General features: G+C 41.2%; 1 protein-coding gene across 2 annotated transcripts in view; it reads right to left on the bottom strand.

Annotated features, from left to right (window-relative positions):
• Positions 1–638: 638 nt before the first annotated feature.
• LOC146288807 (uncharacterized) overlaps positions 639–17031 on the bottom strand; it is a 68203-nt gene continuing 51810 nt past the window's right edge. For both annotated transcript variants that reach the window (XM_084698284.1, XM_084698285.1), the window contains exons 13-22: positions 15588–15736; positions 13983–14112; positions 13800–13832; positions 13506–13615; positions 9554–9680; positions 9172–9299; positions 4172–4295; positions 2734–2892; positions 1884–2043; positions 639–1663 (exon numbers count right to left, since the gene is read on the bottom strand). In XM_084698284.1, the coding sequence (XP_084554410.1) occupies positions 1575–1663; positions 1884–2043; positions 2734–2892; positions 4172–4295; positions 9172–9299; positions 9554–9680; positions 13506–13615; positions 13800–13832; positions 13983–14112; positions 15588–15736 (1209 nt within the window). In that variant the 3' untranslated portion in view covers positions 639–1574. The remainder of the gene's footprint in view (positions 1664–1883; positions 2044–2733; positions 2893–4171; positions 4296–9171; positions 9300–9553; positions 9681–13505; positions 13616–13799; positions 13833–13982; positions 14113–15587; positions 15737–17031) is intronic.

Here is a 17031-nt window from a genome sequence, read left to right as displayed (position 1 = left end):
CATTCCTCAGATAAGATTTGACTAGAACAGATAAGTTAAACCTGTCTCTGCTCAGACTGTTCCCCATACAGTATCTGTCCTCCTTACCAGAGCAGGGCTTGTGGTATTAACTATTATTCAGCAATGTCTGTTGGACTGGACAATGAGGCATTGTCCACAGACTGTAGTTATATTGAGAGGAGCGTGAGGGTTACTGTTAGTCCAACCCAAAGGCAAACCTTCTGACCACTGACTCACACTGGTACAGTAAACCATCTGTTCCCTCACAGACTTAATAACAGTTGCTCTGACTTTCATGCTGTGTCACTAGTTATGCAAATGTTGACGTAAATGCTTTTGTCAGCTTTGACACTGTTGGTCACACCAACACTGCGGAAAACAACATGGGAAGGGTTTTGATACCTCTATGCTAGAGCCACAAACCATTTGCCTGCAACTGTTGCAAATATGAATATGAACAGTTAACTCAATTAGCAATAATGATACCACCCGTTAAGCATTTCATTTTATTGAATTTTATGTTTGACTATTCAAACAAATGGAGGTGAATGTCAAATCCAGCCTCCAAAGCTCAAATAGCTTTTGATTGCCTTGTAGTTGCAACAGGGTTTAATATCCCAATGAAAGAAAGTATCCGGTCAACATATGACACCAACCTTTAATATCAATCACAAATAAAAAACAATCATCTTTAATAATATTCCTTTTCGACAGAATTGTACACACTGTTAAATCAGCTTTCATGCTTTTTTGTGTGTTAATATTTTGAATCTATTCCTTATTATAATACACAGTATATATTAATGTTTGCCTTTTTTCCTCCAGTGAAAATCCATGTCATTCTTGTCAAAAACTCTACGTACATTTGAGGACCAGTGGTAATTAATCTTGAGGGGGACAAAATCATAGTTTAGTGTTTATGTTCCCATGTAATGTTTTAAGGATTGAGATTGCTTTCAGTGGTGGGAACCCAGTGAAGAAAATATGCTTTTTAAAACCCTTCATTCTGTATTTCGAGGGCATAGGGACACTTCAAGTGAAAACGCATGGTAGTGCAAAAATGCTTGAGAGAAAACATCAGAAGTATAAATCCAAACGTATATAACCTCAAAGAGAGAAAGGCTGAATAATTAGGAGACATATAACTGGCTCGCTTCCATACTTTTTCAAATGTGTAAATGTAGTGGTAGCTATCACCTATCATATCACTGAGTGAATGCTCAACAGTTTTAGTGTAGTTTAGGTTTAGCTTTTTGTCGGTTGTACATCACGTCTAGTCCAATGTGTAATTTTTTACAGGAGTTGGTAAAGAGTGCATTTTGGAGTATCCTGGTCACTGTCAGACTGTTCAATCTGTCAATACTGCTGCAATGGTATCTAGCGCCTGAGAGAAAACACAAGAGACACTGCAAATGAAACGCCTCTCGTTTTGAGCTAAGCTGCCTGGGTAGACGTGATCCACCCAAACTCTAAATCCCCAAATCTACTATTCTGGGACTTCGCAGGGCTTTTGTGCAGGTATATATACTTCCTGGGAATATTTGTTTTTACACCTCCTCTGGTAACATTCGTTCCTATACCACCTCAATGTCCCAGTACTGTGTAGCCTGGTCAGAGGAAAATTCATTGACAACCAAGTGGTCCTTGTCAAAACCTGTCCCACCTGAAACAACAAACACAACAACAAGTACCATTCAGTGGACAGAATTGCATCAAAAGAATACTAGGAGATAGTTATTGAAAGAACTAGAGCAACTGGCTAGACATAGCAAAGTCCAACCACCCAAAAAAACTGCTGGATCCTGACTTATAACAGCAGAAGAAGCTACTGTGACAAAGAGTGAAGCAGACTGCATGCATGGCTGCATGGTTAATGTGGTTACCTCTGCAGTCCAGTACGAGGTTGTGGTGGAGATGGGAGGAGATGGTCCCATTGTGGTTCAGGCTCCATCTCTGGTGTGTGCGTCCGTGTTCAGGCCACACGGCTACTCTGGCCCCCGCGACCGCCTTGGCACCGATCACTGACAGACACCCTTTACCAGCCTGCGGAGCGGACAACAAGTTCCAATCAAACACAACAGGAGCTTGCATGATGAGACCAACCACAATCTTGGTCTGTCTTACGTTGTGATGATAATGCATATGTGGAGTACATGCTGGCAGACACACAAACACGTGCACCCCCACCAAACCACATGCAACATGACCTATTGAGTGACAAACAGCACACACAACCATGTCCTGTAATACCTTACATAAGCCTCACGTGTCATCCTCAAATCCCAATCCTCCCGTTACATAGAATTTCAATTGTGAGCTAAAGATAGCTGGCCAGCCTCCGGCTCCATATTTGGAACAGCTCCGGTATAGAAGCAGCAGTCCAAGTCCACAACAACCTCCCAGCTCACCCCCTAGATGACTAGTCTGTCTGCAGAGCAAGGCTTAGTGGAATATTCTGCATGCATGTGGATTGTTCGAGGTTGATTTTACACAGAACACACGTTCAAGCTTGTGGGTGTGCACACAGGGTAAAGTATGCACCCCCTGCACAGTGACTTTCTATCACAAGCACAGCTGCATACCTGGACATGGTCGCATGATTGTGTGCCACCCGTTTCTTCAACTTTAGTTAAAGGAAATTATACTGAATCTCAAATAATACAAAATAATGTTTTTCTTCATCTTCTAATGAAGGCGTCTATTCCAGCTAGCTGAGATTACACATGTACACACCTTGCAGCGGAGCAGGCCGCAGGTGAGGAGCCAGCGCTGCGTGTCCAAACAGCAGGCCGGGGACAGGGACACTCTGGCTGGAGACGAGTCTCCCTGGACGTCCTCAGCTGTCAGCACCGAGCCCTCACAACGACTTCTCAGCTGGACATACACCCTGGGCTGCAAGTACGCACACACACACACGTTAAAAACACACACAAGTTACACACGTTACACACACACATTAGACACACCACACACGCACGTTACACACACATCCATACATTACACGCACACACAAGTTACACACCCACACACAAATAAACAGAAACATGAATACACCGTCATGCATCATTATTCTGTGATCACCTTCAGAACTTGTACAGAACTGCACATATCAACGATTTTGAGTCTGTTGACAAACAGCTGTTAGCTTACACTGACACTAGTATTCTCAGTGAGAGGCACCCGCTAGGATCCATGGCTCGTACATTAACAGAAACATTTCCTATAACTTATCATTCACAACAGGTGAATCTGATCTCTATTTTAGAACTGCACAGAAGTGGAGATACTGTGGGTGAGCTGTAACTGGGAGGTTCTCTCTGGACAGCAGGGATCAAGTCAGCATGATACCACTGACTCATCAATAACAGCACGACAGGACAGAACTGACTAACCATTCCTGACCTCCGTTGATGTCCATCTACTCTGCAGCAACGAGGGCTCTGTGAGCACAGATAGCTTATGTATTCATAGAGGCCAATGCAAGGTTTCAGCTGTATTCTAGTGTAAACAATATGTCAAGGTGAAGTTATAGCCTCAGTCCAATCATGCTGAGTGGGAATCTGATGTATATCACCATGACCTTGGTCTGGATCCCATCTGTCTTATCAAGTGCGTTGACATACACACACACACCTACATGCATGCATATGCGCACACACAAACGTATAAACATACATGCATCCTCATTAACCCTTGCCTTGTCTGTCCATCCGACTCATATTTACTCTCTGTCTCTCTCTCTGACACACACACACACACACACACACATGGCAGGGGTATAAATAACTTTCTCAGAAAGGGGGTTTATCACAACCCAGCAGGTTTCAGCTCCCTGGCATGTCGCTGAGGCACTGAGAGCTAACAGCACTATAACGATCCCTTCCACCCTGCACAGTCTGGCCAGCGCTCCACAGCTTCTTTGACAGACAATAAACCGCTCAATGTCATTGTGGGAAGTGGCTTACCAGTACACACTCTGCAACACACACACACACAACTGTACAGCTTCCACAATAACATCATCTGTTGACTTCAGTGGAACAACAAGCTGAAATGTCTTCAGGTTTCAAATTGTATGTCATTGATTTTGTGTGATCCAGAATATGTCAATGTTGTCAGCATCTGCTTAAGCAGGCCCATGGTTTAGAGGAAAGATTAACCGTGGTGTCACCTGTCTGAGGGGCCGTACAGAGCAGATGGAGTCCCAGCTACTGTGGTCCCCCCACCTGGGCACCTGCCCCGGCTGTAGCAGCATTTGTCTTCCCTGGTAGTGAGCATACTCGTATGCCACCCACCTTGAGGGACAACACAGACCAGCAGTTAGTTCTGGGCCTTGTCTTTAATCACACACACCAAAAAAATGACATGAATGACAATGAAAAAATCTCAGAAGTTTGTAAATACCCCAAACTTATACATACAGTGCATCGGGAAAGTATTCACAGCGCTTCACTTTTTCCACACGTTATGTTACAGCAGTATTCGAAAATGGATATGATTTTTTTTTCTCTGAATTCTACACACAAAACCCCATAAAGATAATGTTTGCAAATCTATTAAAAAGAAAAAATCGCATGTACATAGGTATTCAAAGGCTTTGCCATGACACTCAGAATTGAGCTCAGGTGCATCCTGTTTCCACTGGTCACCCTTGAGATGCTTCTACAACTTGATTGGAGACCAAACAATCACATGTGGTAAATTCAGTTGATTGGACATAATTTGGAAAGGCACCATATAAGGTCCCACAATGCATGTCAAAGCACAAACCAAGCCATGAAGTCCAAGGAATTGTCTGTAGACCTCCGAGACAGGATTGTATCGAGGCACAGATCAATTTCTGCAGCATTGAAGGTCCCAATGAGCACAGTGGCCTCCACCATCTGTAAATGAAAGAAGTTTGGAACCACCAAACTTCCTGGAGTTGTCTGCCCTGCCAAACTGAGAGATCGGGAGAGAAGGGCCTTAGTCAGGGAGGTGACCAAGATGGTCACTCTGACAGCTCCAGCATTGCTCTGTAAATAGAGGAGTATCTCTGCAGCACTCCACCAATCAGGCCTGTATGGTGGAGTGGCCAGACGGAAGCCACTCTTCAGTAGAAGGCACATGACGGCCCACCTGGAGTTTGCCAAAAGGCACCTGGAGGACACTTAGACAATGAGAAACAAAATGCTCTTGTCTGATGAAAGAAAGATTGAACTCTTTACATTTACTATAACAGCCAGCCCAATGCTGCACTATTGCCGTGTTGCCCCAGGCTCTGGTACGACGCGCTAGGCGGCTATGGTTTTACTTGTTGCTCGTCTTGGGTTCAATGAGTCCAAAAGCCGGCTAAAGATATCATACTTTATTCCAGGGATTTGGTACAAACAAAACATCCATAAAACACGAGTAAACTGTTCCAAACTCCGCCATAAGCGGTCAAAACCATTTGCCCTTCTGGGGTCAACACCTGGCACTACCTGTCTCCCCCCAGCTCATATAGCCGAGCCAAACAGCGCCACGCAGTGTACAGCCTTAACCTTACCCCACAATACCATTACATATTTGGCTCATACATTTACATTTAGTCATTTAGCAGACACTCTTATCCAGAGCGACTAACAGTAAGTACAGGGACATTCCCCCGAGGCAAGTAGAGTGAAGTACCTTGCCCAAGGACACAACGTCATTTGGCACGGCCGGGAATCTAACCGGCAATCTTTTGATTAATAGCCAGATTATATAAATCAGGGACACTCTGGCTGGAGATGAGTCTCCCTGGACGTCCTCAGCTGTCAGCACCGAGCCTTCACAACAACTTCTCGCTGGACATACACCCTGGGCTACAGGTACGCACAAAATCTGCTCCAGAGCACTCTGGACCTCAGACTGGAGAGAAGATTCATCTTCCAACAGAACAACGACCCTAAGCACCCAGCCAAGATAACAAAGGAGTGGCTTCGGGACAACTCTGTGAATGTTGAATGGAGTGGCCCAGCCAGAGCCCAGACTTGATCTCTGGAGATGTAATTGATGCCAAAGATGCTTCAACAAAGTATTGATCAAAGGCAGTGAATACTGTAATTTCAGCAAATCTATTAAGGCTTTTCCACTTCTTGTCATTATGGGGTATTGTGTGTAGAAATTTAAGGATTTTTTTTTTAATCCATTTTTGAAGGATTCAAAGGCTGTAACACAGGGGTCACCAACAGCGGGCACCAGGTCGCCCGCAAGGACCACATGAGCCGCCCGCAGTCCTGTTCTAAAAACAGCACAACTCACCAGTGAGCTGCATTAAAAATTTAATTTTATTCTGTTGCTTTAATTTAATCACGTGCATGAAAATTACAATATCTTAAAATAAATAAATGCTTATATTGATCAAAGTAAAAACCAGAATAGTGCGGATGACAAAACTTCTGCATTCGTGGAGAGTGTAAGCTGGCGGGCGCAGTGAAGATGGGGAGCTGAATGTGGTTTCCTACCCCCAAAACATGCCAGAAAAAAAAGTATTATTCCCACAGTGAATGGGAGGAAGAGTTATTGTTTACTACTGTAAAAGAAAGCTGTATGTGTCTCATTTGCGGGCGAATGTGGCGACGGCAAACCTGCACAATGTAGAGAGACACTTCACTACCTGTCACAAAAGCTACCATGCTAACTACCCATCGGGAAGCGCGCTACGGGCAGTAAAATACCTGATTGAAGTTGGCCCTCCACCCAACCATAGACTTATAGACCAATTATTTGTTTGTAAACATTCGGGATGCGCGCAATGTGGCTGCAGAAAACCGGGAAAGGATAGCATTTTAAATGGCAAAAGGACCACACGGATAATACAAATAGTTAGATTTAAAAAGACCAAAAAGGTTGAGGAGGACAGCCTTTAAGAGAGAAAGCGATTGCCCATTGATCTGTCGCATCAACATTTTGATTTGGGTCACAAAAGTCTTGAAATTTGAGTGAGAATGCCGCCCGGTACAGACCGCATAGTCGAGCGGCAACCATGTCTTCACGTCATGTCACAAAGTTCATAATTTTACAGTTTTACAGTCAATTCTACATCTAAAAAGTCGACCAGGGCAGCTTTCAAGGGATATGGGAATTCTTCTTTTAGTCAGCTGGTCTGATTATTTTTCTGATTTGTTTAAACTGGCAATCTGAGTGAGACTGCATCCCCGTTACACTGTTTTGACATTAGCCTCAGTCAGACTCGCTCAATGGCAGTGTGCACAATGTTGTATTTCACTCCATTCTACAACAGAAACGTCAGGGAGGACTGCCTAATGTAGATACGAGCCTGATGAAGATAGCCAGCATCTCGGATTTCTCTAACCGATCCTGTTTCATTTGTCATTTGCCTGAGAAAGCGACCTCCGTTAGCCAGGCTAGTTTTGCCCGATCACCTTGTCAGGCTATTTAAGGGTATCGGGGTCAAGTGACTTTTGTGCATAGACAAGTGAAACGTAAATGTATTTGTCCAAAGGCCAAGAGCCTCAAAAAGTTCATATCAAGCCCTGCAATCCAGTGGCCAGAGATATATGATGACCTGATCGACACTCCAAGTGTAATAGACCTTAGAATAGAGAGTGATGAGACCAAACGTCGAGGACAGTGGTATAACACAGACAGCAAGCAGGTTTGGCGAATCAGTGGTCCAAATGTTAATGCGCTATGACTGTTTGCAAAAGCCCCGTGCCCTTAGTTACTGTTGCTACGTCTTTCATACACAACACTGTCAGTGTCAGTGATTCTTTTTGGAGTAATATCTTTGCGATATCCTCCAGATCAAGGCAAAATGGACTGCAATATGCAGTGGAAGGATATATCCAAAACATTAAGACCAACAACGAAGGGGACACAACAATAATCGAAGCAAAAGTATACAGGTCTCAATCAAAAAATGAGAAACCCCACAACCTCTTCATTTAATGCCACCAGCACAACCTTGTAGACTGTAGTCATGTTCTTTCACCGCTGGGTAAGATCTGTATATAATATTTCAAGCTAGCTAATAACCTACAAAGATTATTATTATTCTTTATTCCATCTCTGGCGAGGTATCTAGCTAGCACAAGCTAGGATGGTGACAATCTAAAGTACAGTGCAGTAACGTAGCAGTGTGGAGCAAGATGCTAGTAACGATATTGTTCAAGGGATGTGTGTGCATGTTGCTGATAGATTTCACAGTCACTGTACTGATAACTTGCTTGTTAAACTGAGGATCCTGATGTAATGCTATGGCTTTATATCAGATTGCCAAGTTATTGCTCTCAACGTTGTGCCTTATGCATACCTTTAGAAGATGAACAAAACATTTTTCAGTTATACGTAATGACTGGGTTGCTTTAGTATTGCCTATTGTGTTAAAATTGTGTTCAAATAAGGCCCAGTTTATAGGTATGCTCATTCTAGTCAAAATAAACTTCATAATTCTCAAAATTCTGACCCTTTGCTTTTTTATTAATAGCATTTACTTGTACTTTTACTTTCAATACTTAAGTACATTTAATATCAGAAAATTACATTTGATACTTAAGTACAGTAAAGATCATGTACTTTAAGACTTTTACTCAAGTAGTATTCTAAAAGGTTACTTTTACTTGAGTCATTTTCCAGTAAGGTATCTTACTCAAGTATGGATTTGGGGTACTTTATACACCACTGCTGCTTTGGAGAATGTAGAAGTGATCATCTGAAAATTTAAACAATCGCTGATATTAATAGAAATAGTGTTGAATATTGATATTGGCCGGGTTTCCCAGATTCGTTAAGAAGCTCTTAGCGTTAAGAGCTTCTTAACGAATCTGGGAAACCTGGCCATTATCTGTTTCCCACCTTGTTAAGTCAATGTTGGTAGTTATTGTGAGAAATCATTAACATTATCAGTGTCTTCACATAGATGAGTATCATTAATCATTAATAATAATATATAACTAAAGGTAAACTGAGCAAATTTGTTATTTTAGAAGAGTGTATCAAACTGGTAGCCCTTCGTATGACTCAGTACCCATGAAGTAGCTCTCAGTTTCAAAAAGTAGTCCGTTTCAAAAAGAATACTTTCCGGATGCACTGTATACCCAAGCTAGGAGCCAAATCTTGTGTAAGACAGTTCAAAGACATGTTTTCCAGTCGGATAAGAAATGTAGAAACATGTTGCCTCAAACCATGTTTTAAAAAAGGTCTTACGTTCCGCTGTCGACTCGGAGAGACTGAGTGAAGATGTCTTTCATGCTGTCCAGGGGGGTCACGACAGCCGTCTTTACACCCTCATAGGAGTCCAGGCTGAACAGGCTGAGCGATGGCTCAGAGAAATTCTACAGTGACATCACATTTTAGTTGAGGGCAGAGCATGTGCTGAGAAAACAGGACACTTTAAATCACGTGTATGGCAACGGTACATTATTGCACACAATTGTTTTGCACAATAGTTATTTGCGCTTTTAGATCAACTAAAACAAAGTGTGTGACATTTACCTGGATTTAATATGAGTAATGCTGTGTGCGTGGTCATGTTCTGCTATCCTGCACCAGCTAAACACAGCTTAGTGTAATGATGCAGTACACTCACATAGGGAATGGGCCTCAGAGATTTGACAGAAGTGGTCAGACAGCCACAGGAAATTAGGTCAGGATAAATACCCTCTCCCAGGACATACTGGTTACCACAGCAACCCTCGTCTTCAAAAAGCAGCCAGCTGGACATTGGTGGGAGGAGCAAGGAGGAACACAAAAACACACATCCGCCTGGTGGGTCAACCAGGTACACACGGTACAGTAGCCTATACAACTCTATTGTGCAGTGTGCCTGCAGTTTTGTTTGTTTTTCAACCTCAAATTAACTTTGTATTTGCATTTGTGTGCCATGTACCTGTGTGTTTGACACCGTTAATGTACAACCCCAATTCCAAAAAAGTTGGGACGGTGTGTAAAATAAAATTAAAAATTGAATACAATGATTTACAAATCTCATAAACCCATTATGTTATTCACAATAGAACATATACAACATGTCAAATGTTTAAACTGATGAAATGTAGAATTTTAAGGAAAAAATAAGGTAATTTTGAATTTGATGGCAGCAACACATCTCAAAAGTTGGGACGGGGGGCAATAAAAGGCTGGAAAAAGTATGTGTGACTGAAAATAAACAGCTGAAAGAACATCTTGCGACTAACTAGGTTAATTTCAAACAGGTCAGTAACATGATTGGGTTTAAAAATAGTATCTTAGTGAGGCAGAGTCTCTCAGAAGTAAAGATGAGCAGAGGTTCACCAATCTGCAAAACCTACATCTACATATTGTGGAACCATTTCAGAATAATGTTCCTTAACGTAAAATTGCAGACTTTGAATTTATCATCATCTACAGTACATAATATAATATAATTATTTTGATAATCTGTAGAGATCTCTATGTGTAAGGGACAAGGGGGAAAACAAATTCTGCATGCCTGTGATCTGCAGGCATGGTTCTGTAATGGAAATCATTGCATGGACTCAGAAACACCTCCAGAAGTCATTGTCTGTAAACACAGTTTAATATGCCATCCACAAATGAAAAAAGCTGAAATGAAAATACATGAACATAATCCAGAAACACAAAGGCAAAGTGGGAAAACTGTTCTGTGGTCAGACATTTTTGGAAACCTCCCTTACGAAAGGAAAATATATTGCAGTATATTGGAAAATATGATGTGATATATTAGGCAATATATGTCCATATATGGGATTTAATAATTATATTGTACGGAAATACATGGGATAATGTATTGATGATAAATATATTACTAATATATTATAAACTATAATATATATTCATGTAATATATTGCAATATATTGCAGAATACAGCAATGATTGCCGTTTTCCATATATTGCAACATATTCAACATGAATATATAATATATGTGTTTATATATCCCAAAATATATGCAATTTTATATCTATAAATACCACCATAATGTATTCTGATTTATATGGGAAAATGTATTTGTAATATATGTAAATATATAGTGTCACATGTATGTTTAATATATGGTAGAATATATTTGAATTATATGTAAAAAATATAGCTGCAAGCAGCAATGGCAAATTCCTCCTTCAAAATTGCAAAATATTTTAAAATTGACATAATAGATAGTTACACCGGGATTACTCAGAAAACTAGAAACTGTTTTGTAAAAAAAAAAAAAAATGCCAAGGTCTGGAGTTGAACCTGGAACCCTTCAATGACCAGCACAACCTCTCATCCAATTGAGCCATTCCAAGATCTTGACTCTGCAGTGTTCAGTTACTAAATAACAAAAGAAGACGTTTTGACGTATGGCAATCATAGTCACATTTGGTCAAAGCTCAAACAGCTCTAATTCAGGCATATATAAATAAATGTCAATCTTATGGTATTTACGTTTTTGGGGGCAAATTTTCACTTAGCAGGTGGTACTTTTTGACCCGGGATTCCGTTTGAAATACTGCCGTTGACAACCTTATTAGAATACCTTGTAGATGGCTGAGTGGTTAGGGAATCAGGCTGTTAATCAGAAGTTTGCCGGTTCGATCCCCGGAAGCGCAAAAATGAAGCTGTGTCCTTGGGCAAGGCAATTCACCCTACTTGCCTCGGGGTATGTCCCTGTACTTACTGTAACTTACTGTAAGTCACTGGATAAGATCGTCTGCTAAATGACTAAATGTAAAAATCACCATATATGTCTGTACATTGTATGTGCATGTTCTCATATATGTACACATGCATTGTACAATATATCTTTCCATATAATTTTACATATATTTAAAATATATTCTACCATATATTAAGCATACATGTGACACTATATCTTTACAAAAATTACCCATACATTTTCCCATATAAAGCGGCATAGATTATGGTGGTTATTTATGAATACATAATTGCATATATTTTGGGATATATAACCACATATATTATATATTCATGTTCCATATATTGCAATATATGGAAAACGGCAATCATTGTTATATTCTGCAATATATTGCAATATATTACATGAATATATATTATAGTTTATAATATAATATATTAGTAATATATTTATCATCAATATATTGTCCCATGTATTTCCATATATAATATATTGGTCAATGTAGTGGAAAATAATATATTAACAATATATTAAAATGTATTTCAAATCATATATTGGTAAATATATTTTCTTTCCGTAAGGGCTTGGATGCTGCATCCCCCGGACTAAAGAGGAGGGACCAACCGGCTTGTTATCAGTGCTCAGTTCAAAAGCCTATATTTCTGAGGGTATGGGGGTGCATTAGTGCCTATAGAATGGTCAGCTTGCACATCTGGAAAAGGCAACATCAACGCTGAAAGGTATATACAGGTTTTAGAGCAACATTTGCTTGCATTCAGACATCTTTTTCAGGGAAGGTCTTGCATATTTTAGGAAGACAATGTTAAACCACATCCTGCATCTGTTACAACTGAATGGCTTAGTTATAGAAGAGTCCGGGTGCTGAACTGGCCTGCCTGCAGTTCAGAAATGTCACCAGTTAAAACCATTTGGTGAATCACAAAACGAAAAATATGACAAAGACCCAGGACCGTTTAATCAGCAATAATCCTGTATCAGACACAAAAGGGACAACATTCCTCTCCCACAACTCCAGCAACTGGTCTGCTCAGTTCCCAGACAGATACAGACTGTTGTTAAAAGAAGAGGGGATGCTACACTGTGGTAAACATGGCCTTGTCCCAACTTTTTTGAGACGTGTTGCTCCCATCAAATTCAAAATTACCTTATTTTTTTCTTAAAATGGGTTTATGAGATTTGTAAATCATAGTATTCACTTTTTATTTTATTTCACCCAACTTTTTGGGAATTGGGGTTGTATTCCTATCCAGTCAGGAGAGAAACCAGTGAGCCAAGGAATATTTTACACAGCCACAGTGGCAACACATGAGTAGTTAATTTGAGTGGTAACGTAGTCTCGTTTAAAGACACTCCAACTATCAACAAACTAGCTACTGCCACTCTGGTTAGGGTTAGCATTAGTGGACAGTAGGTTGACAATTGGTTTGTTCAAATAGTTCATATTATTCATTTAAAAGATGATGGAGTGACAAACATAGTGCATAGTAAGCGTAGTGTTAATCCAAAAAGGGAGGAGTGTTTCATAAGGATCTATTTATTTATGTGTAAGCACTCTCCTATGCATTGTTATCCTGTTGGTTATTTGCCATGCACATGTATACATTGAATGCAGAAACCTCAAGTAAACCAAGTTATGTTTCACGTGTGAACTAAACCTCAGAGTAAGCCTGGATATTTTATTAATAAGTAGTCGCATAGACACAACAGTAAGTACAGCAGATAAGCAAGGTCCAGAAGTACACAATTCTTAATTTTCTATCAGTCAAGGTAGTAACAACTTACATTGTACTGATGATAGGACAACAACAACATTTCATCAAACCATCGATAAGAGACTACTGTTGCTTTATCAGTGTGGATGTAGAGGCCAGGGTGGAACTCACCTTCCCCTAATGACCCTGAGGGACCTGGGGCTGTTGGCTCCACAGTTCATCACTTCACCCTCATACTCTTTAGGTTCTCCCTCAAACTGAGGCTGGCTGTACACGGCTACCTGCAGGGACAGATGCAAAACGGGAGAGGGATATCATGTAGCCTGGCTATCCTTGAAAGTGCTTACGGCTTCTGATTTTGGGGCGTGGACTTTTGTCCTTTGTTGATATTGAAATTCTAAATATGGATAGGGTTATAAATATCTATATTTATAGTTGTATATCGATGTCCTGTAGATGACTTACCAATGGTCTCAGTTCTCCAGTACCACAAAAATCCTGGAAAAAGGACATATGTCAGATATGCCACCTTGGACTTCACATCACGGAACTCTCTAGAAAGCTCACCTGGACAGCACAAATCTCACCATGATACACCATGTCCCCTTTCAAGCCTTTTTTTGTTTTTAACATGGCTGTGGAACTCACCAATCGGATGGGTTGGACAGACTTGGCAGGTTGCCGGTTACCACTGCTGAAGTCCAGTGTGCTAGGATGTCTGCCTTTCTCCAGAACACATTGTTCTCCTCTGTAGCCCCGTTCACTGTAGGCTACCCATCTGAAACACAGGTGAACCCAGCACATTCACAGTCTCAACTCCCCCACAGCAGCTGTGGCGAATGTAAACCATCCACCACAGTTCTCTAACAAGGTAAAAACAAGGTGACTTCACTACAGGAAGCCATTTCAGAGTATAGAGAAAGACCTTTGCAATGGTCTACTGCAGTGTTTCTCCGCTGGTGTGGAGAGGGTCAGGGACGTCCCCTTTGGCTCCATCAAAAAATCTAACGTATATTTTTATAAGTTATCGAACTTCGAATGTTGCGCTTTTAATTTGAAGGGTGCTCAGGCATTCACGGTGAGACACCCAGTTGCTGTCTCCTCGCTGCCTCCCACCCTGTACCCTATGTAGTTTGCATACCAGTCCAACAGGTCTACAGACGATGCCATCACCCTGACAATGCACAAAGCTCAACAGAGGATGTACTTCCTTCGGCAGCTGAAGAAATTCTGTGTGCTCAGCCCTCTCCTGTTCTCCTCATTCATGCACGACTGTGCTGCCACACACAGTTGCAACCTCCTTGTTGCTGATGACACAAACATTGTGGGTCTCATCTCTGACAGTGACAAGTCAGCCTACAGAGAGGAGGTTGATACCCTGACATCATGGTGTCAGGACAATAACTTCTCTCTCAACGTCAGCAAGACTAAGGAGATGATTGTGGACTATAGGAGGCGCAGGAGGAGGAGCAGTGGAAAAGGTCAGCTATTTCAGGTTCCTCAGGATGAACAGCAATGATCAGACCTGGTCTGCTCACACGTACAAGGTGGTCAAAGTGTCACAGAAATGCCTCTTCTTCTTGAGGAGACAGTAGAAGTTTGGCATGGACTCAGTCATCCTCACTAACTTCTACAGATGCACTATAGTGAGCATACTGACTGGTTGCATCACAGTGTGGTATGGGAGCTGCACACACAGGGACTGCAAGGCCCTACGTAGTGTGGTACGGTCTGCTGCGTTCATCATCGGCAGGAAAACCCTTCACAATGCTGCTAATACTGAATATTGTTACATGTATTGATTGTGCTAAGGTTTACACAAGGGTTATTTATGGGAATTTTATTGAAGGGATATTGCACTTTGTATAATACTTTTATGTCAAACTATGCAGTGTTTGAATGCTCTAAACAGCATTTTGTTGTTTTCTATGACAATGACAAATAAATATTGAATTGAATCATCGGCAGGAAGCTCCCTACAGACTGGACTACAGTTTCATTCCAAGGGCCATCAGGCTTCTGAAAGATGGCCCTTGGAAAGAAAGTGTTGTCCAGTCTGTGTGAGTTGTTTATTATTATGTATATTTAGGAGGTTTACTTTATATGTTAGCTTATCATAGGTGTAACCTATGTTGTTTTGAGTACTTACATGTCATGTCAATTGGGTTCTGAGGTTAGACCAGTTGACGAACACTAGTCAACTGTATTTTGTATATTGTTTTTTCCAATTATATTTTAAGGTCATATACTCACACTCCATTGTTCACATATATGGATGTGGTTTTGTCAGTGGCTCCAGCCTTCTCGAGATCAGGGATGTTCAGATCCAAGATCTCCGTCTTATCGGCTCTTGGTGGAGGTACTGTTTCCTCCAGGAGTGACAGTGAGGGCTCTATAAAGTCCTGTTCAAAACACAACAATTACACAAAGCACTTTATAGATCTAGTTACTTTACTGTAGGCTACACCCTATCATTCATGAATGTCGTCTGACAACATTTCAAACAGACAGTAGTCATTTTCTGTGATTGAGCTTTGCTTTTCATATTTGAGTAGCCTCAAACTGTACAAGGCCTGATTAAAGCTGCATAAGCATAGTGTTTGCGTTTAGCTTATGGAAGGAGTATTTTAAATCCCAATCAGAGCAAGCACCCTCCACAATGGGAGCTTTGAAGAATGTGGCTACTGCTGATTTAACGTCAGCTCTGAGTTGATCAAAAGAGCAAAGTACCGCTAATAGCCAGAAGGCATGAGGGCTGGAGAGACAGAATGCTAATGAACACAGGAAAGACACGACAGCTAGCAATTAGCTCTACCTGTCTAATCTTGTTAGAAGCATAGCCTAGCTTAGCCTAGCAGGGATTTAGCAAGCACAGAAAGTGTTAGTAATCAGCCAGCTTCTACCTCTTGCTAGGAGCAGACTCAGAGGATGCTAAAATAAGACTTCAGCTCTACAGTGAAGAGGATGTGTGGGATAGGATGAGGAAAAAGACGGCTAAAGTAGGTCAGACTGGTGACGAATGTGAATGCCTGATTTCAGACAAATGCCAGTGTTGTACCGAAATTGATGATATTTCAAAAACTGTGACCAGCAAATTTGAGGGTTAGAGTTAGGGTAGGGGTATGGGTAGGGGTATGGGTAGGAATATGGGTAGGAATAAGGGTAAGGGCTAGGTAAGGGCTAGGGTAACGGTTAGGATAAGGGTTAGGGTTCTAACACTGCTGAACAACAATACCAGGGGCCTCATGTATAAAAGATCGCAAAGGGGCCCCGCCCCCGCGGAGTATTGAGCGCATGTAATGTATTTACTATTAAAAACTAAAAAAACATTTGCAATGAAAAAAAAACGATTTATTCTTGCAGTTGATCCAAATTACAGCCTGTTTACTCTGTTGACTGCAACACATTATTTCAAACGTTGACTGCAACAAGTGAATGGACCTGTCAGTCACAGTGATCTCCTCGCTACAGCCAACCCGGCCCCAGAGGCAGAGCATCGACCACCCCTCTCAACAACTCATTGCTGCTAACGCTATAGAGCATAGAGGGTTTGCAGATGGTTAAAACAAATATATAACACATTTTGCCACACCACTTTTGGACGTGTGGTGCCACCTCGGTCTGTGGTAAATAATACGTGCTGTGTTCAATATTAACCATATACAGAGGGTAACATGCATTTCCTGACTGATTTTGT

The sequence above is a fragment of the Hypomesus nipponensis genome, chromosome 5 (genome assembly GCF_054491055.1).
Source record: "Hypomesus nipponensis isolate SF chromosome 5, ASM5449105v1, whole genome shotgun sequence".
NCBI lineage: Eukaryota > Metazoa > Chordata > Actinopteri > Osmeriformes > Osmeridae > Hypomesus > Hypomesus nipponensis.
This window is presented reverse-complemented; position numbering and strand designations above follow the sequence as displayed.